At 42.6% G+C, this 18,491-nt stretch overlaps 1 protein-coding gene across 1 annotated transcript in view; it reads right to left on the bottom strand.

The window, feature by feature from the left end:
• Window positions 1-18,491, bottom strand: part of SVOPL (SVOP like) — a 67,375-nt gene that overhangs the window by 14,286 nt on the left and 34,598 nt on the right. Inside the window, exons 10-13 of the mRNA XM_046020243.1 lie at window positions 17,454-17,671; window positions 16,689-16,800; window positions 15,864-15,945; window positions 9,939-10,028 (exon numbers count right to left, since the gene is read on the bottom strand). Coding sequence (XP_045876199.1) covers window positions 9,939-10,028; window positions 15,864-15,945; window positions 16,689-16,800; window positions 17,454-17,671 — 502 coding nt within the window. The remainder of the gene's footprint in view (window positions 1-9,938; window positions 10,029-15,863; window positions 15,946-16,688; window positions 16,801-17,453; window positions 17,672-18,491) is intronic.

Raw genomic sequence — 18,491 nt, 5'->3', positions numbered from 1 at the left:
GAAATCGGAGATGGAGACAAACCATGAGAGACTGTGGACTCTGAGAAACAAACTGAGGGTTTGGGAGGGTAGGGGGCTGGGGGTTAGGAGGGCCTGGTGGTGTGTATTAAAGAGGGCACATATTGCATGGAGCACTGGGTGTGATGCATAAACAATGAACACTGAAAAAATAAATGGAACACTGAAAAATATAACACTGAAAAAATAAAATTAAATAAGTAAAGAATAAAATAGATAAACAAATAAATACATACATGGAAAGAAAATAAGACCCTTCTCTATGTTCTCTACAAGAGACTCATTTCGTATGTAAAGACACACACAGACTGAAAGCAAAGGGATAGAAAAAGATATTCCATGAAAATAGAAATGAAAAGAAAGCTGTGGTATTTAGATTTTCTCAAACAAAATAGACTTTAAAACAAAGACTATGATAAGAGACATAGTTACATAATGATAAAGGGATCAATCCAATGAAAGCATATAACGTTTGTAAATATGTACACACTCACCATAGGAGCGCCTAAATATACAAAGTATTAACAGACCAAAAGAGGAAACAGACAGCAGTACAGTAATAATAGGAGACTTTAATATCCCACTTCAATGACAGGTTGTCCAGACAGAAAATCAATAAAGAAATATTGGCCTTAAATGACACCTTAGACCAGATGAACTTAACATATACAGGAGATGCCATCCAAAAGCAAGAGAATACACATTTTTCTCAAGCATACACGGAATATTCTCCAGGATAATACATTACGCCACAAAACAAGACTTAATAAATTTAAGATTGAAATCCTATGAAGCACCTTTTCTGACCCAAATAGTATGAAACTCGAAATCAATTATAAGAAGGAAATTGGAAAATTTCCAGATATGTTGAGATTAAACTACACACTACTGAACAGCCAGTGGGTCAAAGAACAAATCAAAGAAGTCAAAAAAATACCTTGAGACAAAAAAAAATGGAAATACAACATACCAAACTTATGGATACAGCAAAAGCAGTTCTAAGGAAGTTAATAGTGATAAATGCCTATATCAAGAAACAAGAAAGGTCTCAACTAAAAAACTTAACTTCATACTTCAAGGAACTAGAAAAAAGAATAAACCAAGGCTGAAGTTAGTAGAAGGAAGGAAATACCAAAGATCAAAGTGGAAGTAAATGAAATAGAGACTAAAAAGACAATAGAAAAGATCAATGAAACTAAGAGCTACTTAAAAAAAAAAAATGGCAAAACTTTAGCTAGACTCACCAAGAAGAGAAAGGACCCAAATTAAATCAGAAGTGAAAGAGAAAATGTTACAAATAAAATCTTTTAAAAAAAGGGGAAGGGAGGAGGGCACCTACATGGCTCAGTCAGTTAAACATCTGCCTTTGGCTCAGGTCACGATCCCAGGATCCAAGTATGGCGCCCACGTCAGGCTCCCTGCTCAGTGGGGAGCCTGCTTCTCCCTATCCCTCCACCATTCCCCCTGCTTGTGCTCTCTCACTGTCAAATAAATAAATAAAATCTTAGGGGGAAGAAAGAGGAAATGTTACAATTGATACCAAGAAATATGAAGGATCATAAGAGACTAGCATGAACAATTATATGCCAACAACTTGGGCAACATAGAAGAATGGATAAATTCCTAGAAACATACAATCTACTAAGACTGAATCATGAAGAAATAGAAAAATCTGAGCAGACCAATTACTAGTAAGGAAATTGAGTCAGTAATCAAAAACTTCCCAACAGGGGCACCTGGGTGGCTCAGTGGGTTAAAGCCTCTGCCTTCGGCTCAGGTCATGATCCTAGGGTCCTGGGATCGAGCCCCACATTGGGCTCTGTGCTCAGTGGGGAGCCTGCTTCCCCTTCTCTCTCTGCCTGCCTCTCTGCCTACTTGTGATCTCTGTCAAATAAATAAATAAATAAAATCTGTAAAAAAAAAAAAACAAAACAAAAAAAAAAAAAAACCACTTCCCAACAAACCAAAGTCCAGCACCAGACAGCTTCACTGGTGAATTCTACTGAACATTTAAGTACCAATCCTTCTTAAATTCCTCAAGACACAGAAGAGGGAACCACTTCCAAACTCATTTTACAAGGCCAGCATTACCCTGATTCCAAAACCAGACAAGGATGTCCCAAGAAAACAAGAGGCCAATACCTCTGATGGACATAGATGCAAAAATCCTCCACACAATATTAACAAACCAAAATCAATAATACCTTAAAAAGATCATACATTATAATCAAGTGAGATTTATTCTAGGGTTAAGAGATGGTTTAATATTCACAAATCAATGTGATATACTATATTAAACAAAATGAACAATAAAAATACTGATTATCTCAAAAGATATAGAAAAAGCATTTGACAAATTCAACATCCATTTATGATAAACTCTCAACCAAGTGGGTATTGAGGAAATACACTGCAGCGTAATAAAGCCTGTATTTGACAAGCCTGCAAGTTACATTATCCTCAATGGGGAAAAGATAAAAAGCTTTTCCTCTCAGATCAGGAATAAGACAACTTTCCCCACTTTTATTCAACACAGTATTAGAAATGCTAGGCAGAGGAATTAAGCAAGAAAAAGAAATAACAGGCATCAAAATAAGAAAGCACGGTGCAAAACTGTCACTGTTTTCAGAAACAAGATATGATATACAGAAAATGCTAAAGATGCCACCCAAAAATGTTAGAATAATGAATTCAGTGAAGCTGCAGGATGCAAATATTTAAAAATACGTTGTGTTTCTATACACTACCAACAAATTTTTTAAAAAGATTTTTTTATTTATTTATTTGAGAGAGAGAGAGACAAAATGAGAGAGCTTGAGTGGGGTGGGGTCGGTGGAGGAAGCAGACTCCCAGCTAAGCAGGGAGTCTGAGTGGGGCTTAATACCAGGACCCTGAGACCATGACCTGAGCTCAAGACAGAGGCCAAACCCACTGAACCACGCAGGTGCCCCAAGAAGAATTAATATATTTATATGTCCATACTACCCAAAGTAATCTAGAGATTCAGTGCAATCCTTAAAAAAATTCAAATGGAACTTTTTTCACAGAAACAGTACAAACAATCCTAAAACTCATAGAGAACCACAGAAGACCCCAAATAGCCAGGGAAATCTTGAGAAGGCATCATCACATTTGCTGGTTTCAAAGCAGATTACAAAGCTATAGAAATTGAGACAGTGTGGTATTGGCATAAGAACAGAAACAGATCAATAAAACAGAATAAAGAGCCCAGAAATAAACCCCTGTATATTTAGTCAATTAATTTATGGCAAAGGAGCCAAGCATATTCAATGAAGAAAGGAGAGTCTCTTCAGTAAGTGGTGTTGGGGAAATTGGAATGCTACATGCAAAAGAATGAATGGACCACTATCTTAACTCATACATAAAAATCAACTCAAATTTGGTAGAAGATGACAATATTAAGACCCCATAAAACTCCTAGAAGAAACCAGAGGCAGATTTGATTTCTTTGGATGTGATACCAAGAGGAAAGGAAATGAAAGCAAAAATAAACCAGTGGAACTACAAACTAAAAAGCTTCTGCACAGTAAAGGAAAACCATCAACAAAATGAAAACACAACCAACAGAATGGGAGAAAATATTTTCAAATTATGTATGTCATAAGGGGTTAAGAGCCAAAATATGTAAGCAATTCATACAACTCAGTAACAAAAACCTCGAAAAATCTCTTTGAAAAATGGGCAGAGGATCTGAACAGGTAATTTCCAAAGAAGACATTCAGTTGGCCAATAGGTGCATGAAAAGGTGCTCTACATCACTCATCATCAGAGAAATACAAATCAAAATTTCAATGAGCTTGTCAGGATGGCTATTACCAAAAAGGTAAGGGCACTTGGGTGGCTCAAGCCTTTGCCTTGGGTCCTGGTCCTGGGGTCCTGGGATCGAGCCCCATGTGGCTCCCTGCTCAGTGGGCAGTCTGCTTCTCCCTCTCCCTACCTCGTACTCACTCTCTGTCTCAAATAAATAAATAAAAATAATAAACGGTTGGCAAAGATACAAAGAAAACAGAACACTTGTTTACTGTTGGTGGGAATATAAATTGGGATAGCCACAATAAACGCCAGGACAGAGGTTCCTCAAAACATGAAAAACAGAACTATGTTATGACCCAGCAATTTCACTTCTGGGTATTTATCTAAAAGAACTGAAAACACAAATTTGAAGAAAAATATGTACTTCCATGCACACTGAAGGGCTATTTACAACAGTCAAGACCTGGAAACAACATGAATCCATTGATGGATGAATAGATAGAAAGAATATGGTATACATAGACAGTGCAATATTATTCAGCTAAAGAAAAGAAGAAATCCTGGCCCTTACACCAGCATTGAAAGACCCTGAAGGTATTATGTTAAGTGAAATAAGACAGACAGAAAGAGAGAATTACCATATGATGTCATTTGTGTGTGGACTCTGAAAAAAAACAAACAAACCCCAAACTCACAGAAATGGAGAACAGATTGGTGGCTGCCAGAAGTAGGGGGAGGCGGGTTCTGGTGTGTGTGGAGGAGGGACAATTTGCAAAATGGGTAAAGGGCATCAAAAGACACAAACTTCCAGTTATAAGATAATTCCTGGGAATATAATGTACAACATGGTGAATATAAGACTACTGTTTTATATATTTAAAAGTGGCTGAGAGAATAAATCTTAATTCTCATCACAAGAAGAATCTGTGATGGGTGTTAACCACACTTAGTGTGATCATTTCATAATATATACATACAACCAATTATAATGTACACCTGAAACTCGGAAGTTACATGTCAATTATATCTAAATTTTATTTTATTTTAAAGATTTTATTTATTTATTTGACAGAAAGAGATCACAAGTAGGCAGAGAGGCAGGCAGAGAAAGAGGGTGGGGAGGAAGCAGGCCCCTGCTGAACAGAGAGCCGATGCAGGACTCGATCCCAGGACCCTGAGATCATGACCTGAGCCGAAGGCAGAGGGTTAACCCACTGAGCCACCCAGGTACCCAATCATATCTAAATTTTAAAAAGTATATGAATTGTGATATTTCGGTAAAATGTATATACATGTTCATTCATACATACATATAGTTAGAGATCATGAAAGAGCTTCATTAAAATATTTGTATTTGTGGGCGCCTGGATGGCTCAGTTGGTTAAGTGTCCAACTCTTGATTTCAGCTCAGGTCATGATCTCAGGGTCCTGGCGTTGAGCCCTGTATCAGGTTGCACACTCAGTGCGGTGTCTGCTTCTCTCACTCTCTCTCTCTCTCTTTCTGCCCCCCTCCCCAGCTTGTGTGTTCTCTCTTAAATAAGTCTTTTAAAAATTTTTTTTTAAAAATTTGTATTTCGGGGCGCCTGGGTGGCTCAGTGGGTTAAGCCTCTGCCTTTGCTCGGGTCATGATCCCAGGGTCCTGGGATCGAGTCCTGCATCGGCTCTCTGTTCAGCAGGGGCCTGCTTCCTCCCCACCCTCTTTCTCTGCCTGCCTCTCTGCCTACTTGTGATCTCAGTCTGTCAAATAAATAAATAAAATCTTTAAAAAAAATTTGTATTTATTATCTCAGATAAAATATTTTAGGTAGTGACATTTTAACTCATATTTGTAACTTTTGTGTTTTTAGCACAGAAGAAAAAAAACATGGAAGCCAAATTACTGAAAATATAATAAACACAAGCCTAGTTACGACCCTATTTCAAAAAAACACGGACAAATACCCTCTCCTAGACCAAACTCTAGCCAGACTGCTCTAAGTCTCTTCTCACCCAGCCCCAACGTTGGTCTGTAAAAGACCCAAACCAACACTAGCCTGTTTCCAGCAACTGAAGGCCACAGCCCCAAGATGACCCTCAGTTCCACTTCATGTGCCTGCAGGAGAAACTCAAGTCCGTCCCTTTGTGCCAGTCAGCACCTGGAGGCACAACATTTGTACAGGTTTCACATGGGCCAAACCCCTTGTTTCCACTTTTGGCAATTTTTCACTTCCCTTGGTCTACTGCCCCACCCCCACATTCTCCCTGCAAAATGCCAGTCACCCTGGCACAAACCAAAGCTGATTTCCGTTCACCCTGAGCTCTTCCTCCCTATTGCAAAAGTTACTACTGACCAAAATACGTCCTCGCCCCTTTAACTAGTGTCCAGCTTGGTTTATCTTTCACGATACACACGTAGTTACTCAGTAAGTATACTGCTTATTAGTGGGGTGCCTGGGTGGCTCAGTCAAGCGTCTTCCTTCAGCTCAGGTCATGATCCTGGCATCCTGGGATCGATCCTTGTGTCAGACTCACTGCTCAGCAGGGAGCCTGCTTCTCTGCGCCCCCCCCCCCATGCTAACTCAAACGAAAACCTTTTAAAAGTACTGCATATTAGAAATTATTTATGAAAAAATGAAATGTGTATTTTCTCATTCCCATTAACTTGCGAAGTGCGGTATACAATCTCATGCATTGATTCACTGGGTTTCCACACAGCCAGTCAGGTATTTGACAGGACAACAAAATCACTACTTAGCTGGGACAATGCAGTTCAAGCTTTTTGAGAGCCCTGAAAGATAAACATTTGGCTTTCATCTTTATTTATGGTAGATTTTTTGGGGGGGGTGGGGCAGAAATTTAAATTTTTTATGTAGTTTCTTCCTTGACCTAAGAGGAACATCTTCCACAATTCTAAAATCTCTTTTCGCAGGAGTAGGACATGGCAACCTGAGATTAAAGTCTTACCATAAGCTTGTTCTACCCTGGCCCTACCCAGCCCCACCGTTCACTAAACAGCAAGCAGAGCACTCTTTTCAAAAGGCAGAACTGCTCCTGTCACTGACCTGCTTAAAACCTTTAAATTATTTCCCACTACTCTCAGGACAAACTCCCAAGTCCTCAAGATGCCTCTAAGGCACTTTCTCTCCCTTCATGTGTCTCCGTTCTGCTCATCACAGCAAGTTTCTATTCCTGGAACACACCCATCTCTGGCTTCCCCAGGTTGCTTCTGTACCAGCAGGTATCCTACTGGAAATGCTTTTTCTCTGTCAGTTGTCAGCTTCTCGTATTTCAGGTTTCAATTCCACTGTCACCTTCCCAGAGAGGTTTTGCCTAAAAAGACCTGTCAGTACTTTGCCTCACTATCATATTACCTCCCAAGCCCTTCTATAAGGTGGAATTCTCTTAATTGGTTGCATATTGGTAAATTCCCAACTGGAATGCCAGTCTCTTGAGAGAGAGACTCTCGTGGTGGTGTGCCGCCAAACGCTTCAACAATAGCCTTTCCCCCGAAAAAGTCCCACTGCTACCGGATGCCGATGTCCAGGATCCAAATACTACCACTACGGGTAATTTCGTGATCCGATGGGACATCAACCAGATCGCAGAATTGCTTGAAAATTTAGAAGTTCATTTTCACAAGCCCGTGCAGGCCAGCTCCCACCCACCCCTGGAACCTCATCTGGCTGCTTTACAGACACCAATAAATGGAACTGGAACAATCCACCCACAGAGTGAGGGGCAACGAATGGTGGCTGAAGGTTGAATTGGAATAAAAGGATTCTCAGTTCTATGCGGTCAGATACTGTAGCTTAGCGGAGTTGTGTGTGTGTGTGTGTGTGTGTGTGTGTGTGTGTGTGTGTGTGTGTGTTTTCTAACTGCCAAACTGTATGTAGATTTGCAGACAAGTACTTTGAAGTCAACTTGTTAAATGGGTCATTTTAAGAAGTTCCTAAATGAAAGGCAAAAAGAGGAGGAGAAGGAGGAGGAAGGGGAAGAGGGTTGAGAAGGGAAGGAGCAAGAGGAAGAATTAAGTGAAAGTAAAGCTTCTCTCCCAGTTGTTATTCTCCCTGTGGACAGCCTGGCCTGAAGGCAGTCCACAGGCCAGTCTCAGCAGGTTTGCTCTGAGTACTTGTTAGAACGACCCTGGTGGCCCCACACTCAGCCTCAGTCTCTGGGTGGAATCCAGCAATCTTCTCGCTATCAAGTTATGCCTGGTAATTCTGATACGCACTCACGTTTAAGAAGCCCGTCCAAGGGAAGGCGGACGGATTATCAGCTCCCGAGAGTGAGGCCAAGGGCTTCCTCTCTGAGGGGAGCAGCTCACCCCACCCCAAACCCAGCAGATATCCTAGGAGCGAACAGATCTGGGATTCTGACCTCCCATCCAAACCCGTCAAGAAAGCAAAACATCCCAGTTGCACCGTCTTCAACATACCAGATTTTAAAAAAGTATTTTTATTATTGAGAGATACTTATTTGAAACATTGAACACTTGGTCTTCATTATTAGTGATCATTGCTATTAGGTAACATTTATTCAGTGTTTACTATGTGTCCAATTTTGGGCTAAGTATTTTCCATGTATTAATACTCAGAACAAACCTATGTGGTGGGTGCTGTTTTGATCTTTATCTTACAGACGAAGGGACATTGAGAGAAAAGTGATTTCACTGTAAAAGGCTGCAACTCCCTGGCCACAGGAGGCTAAAGCAGGTCAGAGCCCATGGCCCCAGAAGACCTAGACACAGTTGGTGATCTTTCCCGATCCACGAAGCCACCAAAAGTTGTGTGGTCTCCAGGGAAAATACCCGCGAATACCCCAAAGGCAGGATTCAAGTGGCTGAGAAACAGAGAGATGCAATTTCTACTTAAAGCTCAGAAAATAAGCTAGACCAGAGCTGGATCATCCAGAAACAGGATTCATATCTTACTTCTATCTTTTACCACTGTGTTTTTTTCTGAAAATGGTGAAAGCAGTACAAAAAAACTTTGAAAATCACTAGACAAAAGCTGCCCTCATTTTTCCTTAACATTCCGCAAATAGTCAAAAACAAATGAGTAACAGCCTAGTGGGGGGCAAAATGTGTTAAGTTATAGGAAATGCACGTGACAGTCTGTCTGCTCAGCCCACAAAACCCCCTTCCTTTGAAAACTCATTTCCCCAGCTGCATTTACAGATAATCTTGACCCCTGGCCATAGCCGATTGAGCTCGAGTATGAACATCTGACCAGACCTGGCTAGTGACAGTCCCTTTTCTGGGAGGAAGAGAGAGTACAACCATGTCTTCTGGTGGCTGGATCTAAGGATCCACGTTTTGGATTCCTGGGATGGCAAAGGACACAGGCAAGCATAGCACACTGGCCTTCAGGGAGAGGTTCATAAATCCTGAATTCTCAGAAAGGTGAAGAAGTGACCACGGACCCAGACAGACATGAGGAAGAACGGGTCTGGGTCCCTATCACCTCCACTGCTTGGACCAGAACCTCCCAAGGCAGCCCGCTCAGGTGGATTTCCATTTCTGTGGTCAAAAGAAAAGGACCAGTGCAGGCAGAGTTCAGCCCTTCGAGAAAACACGACCACCCTGGTCACCCTATCTGCCTCTGTTTCCCTCCAGAAACAAGGGTCCATCCATGAGCCCAGGCCACCTCTGGATTTTATCTCAGGACCTGGTTTCCCCTAGCACTAGACTTCCCCTCCCTGCCTTTCCATGCTGTGTTTCTCCATTGTACCCCTGGACAGGGTCAGGTTCAAACCCACTCATATTCAATTGCTCAAGCACCTCATGTCCTCCATTTCTTTTCCTTCTTCCTGCAACAATGCCCAACAAAATCCAAATCGTGCACTCAATGAAATACATGCTATTGACCAATTACAAGCCTGGAAACATTTACTTAGCCTCTTTCTCTACCCAAATTCACCCAACAATGGGAAAACAACCCCCTCAAGAATACTCATGACGGCACGTTTTGCATGGAGCACTGGGTGTTGTGCAAAAACAATGAATACTGTTATGCTGAAAAAATATATATATATATGTAAAAAAAAAAAAGAATACTCATGACGTCAACAGCAATTCCCGCTTAAACCTTTCACTTGAAAGAACCCAGTGTCCTGCTTTTCCCATCTCCTTTAGACTCATCCCCCCTACAGAGACTCCTGGGCTGTACCTGGGATATAAACGGTGCCACCATTGCTCCAATCCGACACAGGGAGCCACTGGTCCCCATCCCCAAAGCGCGCATCATCGTGGGGTAGACCTGGAGGGCGGAGCATAGGAAGAACCGGTTAGCTTGGGCTCCTGCTTTCCCGAGTCCCCTGCCCTGCCTCCCCCAGCCAGGCTTCCATATATAGCAAATACCAGCTGTTCTCTACAGGTATATAGGCTATGAAATAGAGGACATTCAGGTTCTCAGGCACCACAACATTGAATTTTAAGTATCAGAAAAATAAACACTTAGAAATGAGCCTTTAAATGACCAAATTCCAAAATATTTTTCTTTTTATTTTTTTTTTATTTTTTTTTTATTTTTTTTTTAAAGATTTTATTTATTTATTTGACAGAGAGAAATTACAAGTAGACAGAGAGGCAGGCAGAGAGAGAGAGAGGGAAGCAGGCTCGCCGCTGAGCAGAGAGCCCGATGCGGGACTCGATCCCAGGACCCCGAGATCATGACCTGAGCCGAAGGCAGCGGCTTAACCCACTGAGCCACCCAGGTGCCCCAAGATTTTATTTATTTGACAGAGATCACAAGTAGGCAGAGAGGCAGGCAGAGAGAGAGGAAGAAGCAGACTCCCCGCCGAGCAGAGAGCGCAATACAGGGCTCGATCCCAGGACCCTAGGACCATGACCTGAGCCCAAGGCAGAGGCTTTAACCCACTGAGCCACCCAGGCTCCCCTGCAAAATGTGTTTAATTTCCAAGTATAATTTCAAACAGTTAAGCTCTGGAATCAAACAGAAGACTTCTACTTTAGAGCTATAAATGTATAAAGTAGTCCTACCGAAAATAAAGGAAGTCCTCCCCAAGGGGCACCTGGATGGCTCAGTCGGTTAAACATCTGCCTTCAGCTCAGGTCATGATTGCAGGGTCCTAGGATCGAGCCCCACGTCGGGCTCCCTGCTCAGCAAGGGAGCCTGCTTCTCCCTCTCCCTCTGCCTGCTGCTCTGCCTACTTGTGGTCTCTTCCCATCTCTCTAATAAATAAATAAAATCTTCAAAAAAAAAAAAAGAGAGAGAGAGAGAGAAAAATTATGGATGAGAACAGACTTAGGAAATTCCGTGACTCCGTCAAATGTAGTAACATCAGTATCCTATGAGTCCCAGAAGAGGAAGAGAAGGAAGGTGGGGGTGTGTGTGAAAATTTACTTCAGGAATTAATCGCTGAAAGCTTCCCAAATCTGAGGAAGGAACTAGGCATCCAGATCCAGGAGGCACAGAGAACTCCCATCAAAATCAAGAGCAGGCCAACACCAAGGCATATTGTAGTTAAATTTGCAAATACAGTGATCAAGGAAATATCCTAAAAGCAGCAACACAAAAGAAGTCCCTAACTTACAAGGGAAGATGCATAAATCTAGTGCAGATTGCTCAACAGAAACTTGGCAGGCCAGAAGAGAGTGGCATGATATACTCAAAGTGCTGAGTGGGAAAATCTGCAGCCGAGAATATTCTCCAGCACGGCTGTCATTCAGAATAGAAAGAGAGAGAAAGCGTTTCCCAAAGAAACAAAAACTGAAGAAGTTCGTGACCACTAAACCAGTTCTGCAGGCTACTGAAAGGGACTCTGAGTGGAGAGACCAAAAGCAACAAGGAAAGGAACAGAGGAAAACTGCAGATGTAACTAAACATGTATCAAAAATTACCCAGAATGTAAATGGACTAAATGTTCCAGTCCAAAGACACAGGGTGTCAGAATGGATACAAAAACAAGAGCCATCTATATGTGCCCCTAAGAGACATATGTTAGACCTAAAGACACCTGCAGATTGAAAGTGAGGGATGGAGAAACATTTATCATGCAAATGAGTGTCACAAGAAAGTCGGAGTAGCAATAAGTCAGACAAACTAGATTTTAAACCAAAGACTGTAATGAGAGATGAAGGGCATTCTGTCATAATAAAGAGGTCTAACCAACAAGATCTAACAGTTGTAAATACTTATGCCCCCAAAGTGGGAACACCCAAATATATAAAACAATTACAAACAAAGGAACTCACTGATGATAATATGGCAACAGCAGGGGATGTTAACACCCCACTTACATCAAAGGACACATCATCTAAGAAGAAAATCAACAAGGAAACAATGGCTTTGAATGACACACTGGACCAGATGGACTTAACAGATACATCCAGAACATTCCATCCTAAAGCAGAATACATTTTTTTTCAAGTGCACAAAGAACCTTCTCCAGAATAGATCACATTCTACATCACAGTCAGGCCTCAACAAGTACAAAAAGATTGAGACCATACCATGCATATTTTCTGGTCCCAACTCTATGAAACGAAGTCGACCACAGAAAAAAAATTGGAAATACCACGAATATGTGGAGGTTAAACAACATGCTAGTAAACAATGAATGGGTGAAGCAGGAAATCAAAGAAGAAATTTAAAGATACGTGGAAACAAATGAAAATGAAAACACAGTGGCCAAAACATTTGGGATGCAGCAAAAGTGATCCTAAGAGGGAAGTACACAGCAGTACAGGCCCACCTCAAGCAGTAAGAAAAATCTCAAATAAACAACCTAACCTTATACCTAAAGGAGCTAGAAAAAGAAAAATGAGGCAAGCAGAAGGAAGGAAATAATAAAGAGCAGAAATAAATGATAAACTAGAAAAAAATAGAACAGATCAATGAAACCAGCTACTGGTTCTTTGAAAAACAAAATCGATATAACCCTAGAGCCAGACTTATCAGAAAGAAAAGACCCAAATAAATAAAATCACAAATGAGAGAGAAGTAACAACCAACATCGCAGAAGTATAAACAATTACAAGAGAATATCATGAAAAACTCTATGTCAACAAATTGGACAACCTAGAAGAAATGGATCAATTCCTAGAAACATAAAAACTACGAAAACCAAACAGGAAGAAACAGAAAACTTGAACAGGCCAATAGTCAGCAAAGAAATTGAATAAGTAATTGACTATCTCCCAACAAAGCAAAGTCCAGGGCCAGATGGCTTCACGGGTGAATTCTACCAACACTTAAAAAAGAGTTAAGGAGTGCCTGAGTGGCTCAGTGTGTTAAAGCCTCTGCCTTCAGCTCAGGTCATGATCCCAGGGTCCTGGGATCGAGCCCCGCATCAGGCTCTCTGCTCAGCAGGGAGCCTGCTTTCCTTCCTCTCTGCCTGTCTCTCTGCCTGCTTGTGATCTCTGTCTGTCAAATAAATTTAAAAAATCTTAAAAAAGATAAATATATAGATAGATAATAAAGAAGAGTTAATACCCATCCTTCTCAAACTATTCCAAAAAAAGCGATAGAAGGAAGACTTCCAAATTCATTCCATGAGGCCAGCATTATCCTGATAACAAAAGCAGATAAAGACTCCACTAAATAACAGAACTACAGGCCAATATCCCTGCTGAACACAGGTGCAAAAATTCTCAGTAATGTACTAGCAAATGGAATCCAACAGTACATTAAAAGAACCATCCACCACTATCAAGTAGGATTTATTCCTGGGCTGCAAGGGTGGTTCAGCATTTGCCCATCAGTCAAAAGGATACACATACCACATTAATAGAAGAGTAAGAACCACAGGATCTTTCAACATCTGTTCATGATAAAAACCCTCAACAAAGCAGGGTTAGTGGGAACATACCTCAACATAATAAAGGCCATATATGAAGAACCCATGGCTACTATCATTCTCAATGAAGACAACTGAGAGTGTTTCCTCTATAATCAGGAAAAAGACAGGAATATCCACTCTCACCACTATTATTTAACACAGTACTGAAGTTCTAGCTTCAGCAATCAGACAACAAAAAGAAATAAAAGACATTCAAGTGGGCAAGGAAGAAGTCAGACTTTCGCTATTTGCAGATGACACCATAGTCTTTATAAAAAACCCAAAATACTCCACTAAAAAATTGCTGGAACTGATACACAATTTCAGTAAAGTGGTAGGATTAAAAAAAAAAATCTGTTGCATTTCTATACACCAATAATGAAGCAGCAGAAAGAGAAATCAAGAAATTGACCCCATTTTCAATTATGCCAAAAAGCATTAGATACCTAGGAATAAACCTAACCAAAGAGATGAAAGACCTGTACTCTGAAAATTATAAGACACTGGTCAAAGAAATTGAAGATGACACAAAGAAATGGAAAAATATTCCATGCTCATGGAGTGGAAGAACGAATATTGTTAAAATGCCTCTATTACCCAAAGCAATCTACACATTTAATGCAATCCTTATCAAAATACCACTGGTATTTTTCACAGAACTAGATGAAATAATCCTAAAATTTGTGTGGAACCACAGAAGATCCTAAGTAGCCAAAGCAATCTTGAAAAAGAAAAGCAACGCTGGAGGCATCACAGTTCTGGACTTCAAGCTGTACTACAAAGCTGTAGTGCTCAAGACAGTGTGGTCCTCGCACACAAAAAAGACGCATAGATCAAAGGAACAGAATAGAGAGCCCAGAAATGAACCTACAACTGTATGACCAATTAATCCTTGACAAAGCTGGAGGGAATATAGAATAGAAGATCATCTCTTCCACAAATGGTGTTGGGAATACTGGACAGCAACATGCAGAAGAATGAAAATGGGGCCGCTTTCTTACACCATACACAAAAATAAATTCACAATGGATGCAAGCCTTAAATGTGAGACAGAAGGGGCGGCTGGGTGGCTCAGTGGGTTAAAGCCTCTGCCTTAGGCTCAGGTCATGATCTCAGGGTCCTGGGATCGAGCTCCCCGTCGGGCTCTCTGCTCAGCGGGGAGCCTGCTTCCCTTCCTCTCTCTGCCTGCCTCTCTACCCACTTGTGATCTCTTCTGTCAAATAAATAAATAAAATATTTTTAAAAAATAAAATAAAAAATAAAAAAATGTGAGACAGAAAATGATTAAAATACTAGAGAACACAGGCAGTCACTTCTCTGATACCGGCCATATCAACTTCTTACTAAATAGGTCTGCTAAAGCCAGGGAAACAAAAGCAAAAATAGACTATTGGAACTAAACTATTGGGACAAAATGCAAAGCTTCTACACAGCAAAGGAAGCAATCACTCAAACTAAAAAGCAGCCTTCAGAATGGGAGAAGATACTTGCTAATGACATACCTGATAAAGAGTTCGTATCCAAAAGATATGAAGAACTTATGAAACTCAACACCCAAACCAAAATAATCCAGTTAAAAAATGGTCAGAATAGACATTTTTCCAAAGACATACAGTTGGCCAACAGATATATGAAAAGATGCTCATCAACACTCATGAGTGAAACGCAAATCATAACCACAATGAGATCCCCACCGCTCACCTGTCAAAATGTCTAAAAATAACAACACGGGAAACAACAGGTGTTGGGGAGGATGTGGGGAAAGAGGAACCCTCCTACACTGTTGGTGGGAAGGCACGCTGATACAGCCATTCTGGAAAACAGTATGGAGGTGCCTCAAAGTGTTAAAAAGAGAGCTACCCTATGACTCAGCAATTGCTCTACTAGGTATTAACCCAAAGATACAAAAATACTAATTTGAAGGGGCACCTGCATCCCAATGTTTATAGCAGCCATGTCCACAATAGCCAAATGATGGAAAGAGCCCAAATGTCCAGCTCCTGTTGAATAAAGAAGATGTGGTCTGGATCTACAACGGAATATCACTCAGCCATCAAGAAGAATGCAATCTTGCCATTTGCAATGACGTGGATGGAGCTATAAAGAAAATTACACTGTGAAGTGTGTAAACCTGGCGATTCACAGACCTGTACCCCTGGGGATAAAAATACATTATATGTTTATAAAAAAATAAAAAATTAAAATTAAAATTAAAAAAAAAAGAAAATTACACTCGGTGAAATCGAAGTAGCTCGCCTTGCATGTCTTGGAGTAACCAACCCACAACTGACCTCAGCAGTGTAAATGTAGATGGTGTTGAAGTTGGCTGCCACCAAAGCCCTCAGCATGAAGAGGAAGCCAATCAGGCCAGCGCTAGGGAACAAGATGCCAGAAAAGTTAGAAAAGGCAGCATGGAGGGCTTTCCATGGCCTTGACAGGAGCTCACATCACACAGCTTAGCATTACAGATGCTAATACCCGCCCACAGATAACCAGGTCCTGAAGACGCACTGTTCCTCTTCTGGCCTGACTGTGGGGTCCTAAAGTAAATGCTGGACCCCAACCTTCAACCCAACTCCCTATCTGTCCTTCCCACCCCCCCCAAGTGTGCTGTTCCAGCCTGGGGCCCCAGATGAGCACCCCTTCTGCTACCACCCTTTTTGGGAAATGATGTGGTTTGCGTAACGATAGAGATCACAACTGAGGACATTCTAGGATTGCAAATTGAGAGTGAAATGAATTTTTACCCCACAGATAGCTCAGGGAAATAGGTAACCTATCATAACAATGGTCCAGATAATTTGGAAAACAACTAGAGTCCTGAGGTTCCGCGAAGGTTGTCATAAAGATCCTAGTATCTCCGTGGGCGGAATGACTGCACCTGCGCTCACACCTGTACCCTGGGAGCGCAGAGGCGGGGCCGGGTCAGTAGAAGAGGGGAGGGGGAGTGGTGGGTACCAGGGAAGGCCATTCCAGTCAAACCAGGAACGCATTCACTACTCCCCAAGTCAAAGGGGCTTGCCCTGATGTCCACTGAACGCTATGGGTCCGGAAACCACAACTTAAATCCACCGCACAAACCTAGATTATTGTCAAGCAATCAGAGAGAAAAATACCTTGATGTGCAAATATTGAGGAGAAGGAAGAATAAGGCTGTGCATCCCATGGTGATAGAAAGGCTCAGCCGTCTTCCCAGGAAATTAATGCCCAGGATATTGAGAGGATTCACTAAAAAAGAAATGACAGGGACAATTTCTGAAACCTCGAAAGCAAGTGGCATTTACCAAGGATTCCCCGTTGTCATTTCAGAAAGAGGCAACTTCATCCAGACCTCATGTGTGTTCCAGCCCAAATCCAGTCCCGTGGTCATCCACCTCCTGACTCCTTCCCCAGGCTTTTCCTCGTGGGTCCAAGAAGGACGAGCACTGGTGTGTACAGAAAGGGTACTTTCTGCCCAAGATGCTTCTTAGAACATGTAGGTCTATCGTTAATTGCAAACCTTCTAGATTTGTATTTTGAATGATTTATACCGTTTGCCATCAAATTGATGGCACCACTGATTTTTAAGGACTATTCTTTTATGTCCACCAACATGCAAACAGTGCTGCAAATGAAATTTCAGGACCCACTGTAAGACCCATCTCAATTTCAGAGACTTCCAAAGTGGTGGTCGGGGGCTGGGGGGATGCAGCTTAGAACTGATAGGATACAGTACTTCAAAGCTCTAGTCCTGCACACTTCTCCCCACACCAGTCTACACTGGGGGACACGTGAGCAGGGTGTGGGGACGTGCTCAGCTCTGGTCAGGCGGGAGCCACGTCTGGGACAGGGCCCCCCACCCCAAACAGACAGGGACCCAAAACACTGAGGTGGACACTTACAAGCAATTTCGCCAGCGGTGCTGATAATCATGGTCCTGTAGTCGGAGGGAGCAAACACGTGGCAGCGGCAGGGGCTGCGGCTCTCCTCTGTGTCCGGCAGGGTTACGGCCACCTCGGCCTGGGACTCGGACCTGGCCCCCGAGCCACACACCAGGTCCCGCTCCAGCAGCTCCGCGCTGGCCAGGATGACCCCGTAGTAGGCGAAAGAGATTCCCAGCCTGGAAGGGAGAGAAACGGCTCATTAGAAAAGCCAGCCCGAAGGAGGGGCAGCACCAGCAGAGGTGGGGAGAAGTGGGGGGAAGCGGGAGAGTGGTCGGGTGGGAGGCCCCAGGGGCAAGGGCTCCAAAGGCTGGGCGCACCTATCCTGGGGAACCCGATGGGGGCGTGCAGGGGAGCCCCGGGTGGGAAAGGGCTTTGCAGGCTCAGCCTGGGTCTGGATCCGGGAGGACCCCACAGCCGGTGAAGGAAATTTAAAGCTTGGACTCACTTTCTGTCTCTGCTCTAACAAATTGGCACCAACGTGGTTGCTTAAAACAGCTCACATTTATTTCCTCTGTTCTGTAGGCCCGGAGTTGTGTGGGTCTCCCGAGGCCTTGCTGGGGGGCACAGCTCAGCTCCTTGGGGCTGGACAGTGCATGTCCGTCTCCTTGCTACTGCTGACCTGTTGTTCTCCGTTTCTACAGGCAGGCTTGCTTGCTTCCTCCCTCCCTTCCTCCCTTCTCCCTTCTTTCCCCGGGTCCTTCTGCCCAGGAATCTCTCCTCCCCGCCTCACCTCGTGCTTTCTCTTCTGCAACGTCTCTCTTTCCAGCTGGAGAAATCTCTCTACTTTTTGAAAGACTCAAGTGAGTGGATTGGGCCCACTTGCTTCATCCCGCATATGCTCCCGATTTTAAGGCGGGTAACCTTAATTACATCTGTGGGGTCCCTTCACACCAGCACCCAAATTAGTGTGTGATTAAATCAACAGGAGTTGGTGATCTGGGGGGTGGGGGTCATGGTAATCTTTAGAATTCTGCCTGACCCAAAGCTGTCTCTAGC

This window comes from Meles meles, chromosome 10 (assembly GCF_922984935.1).
Source record: "Meles meles chromosome 10, mMelMel3.1 paternal haplotype, whole genome shotgun sequence".
Taxonomy (NCBI): domain Eukaryota; kingdom Metazoa; phylum Chordata; class Mammalia; order Carnivora; family Mustelidae; genus Meles; species Meles meles.
This window is presented reverse-complemented; position numbering and strand designations above follow the sequence as displayed.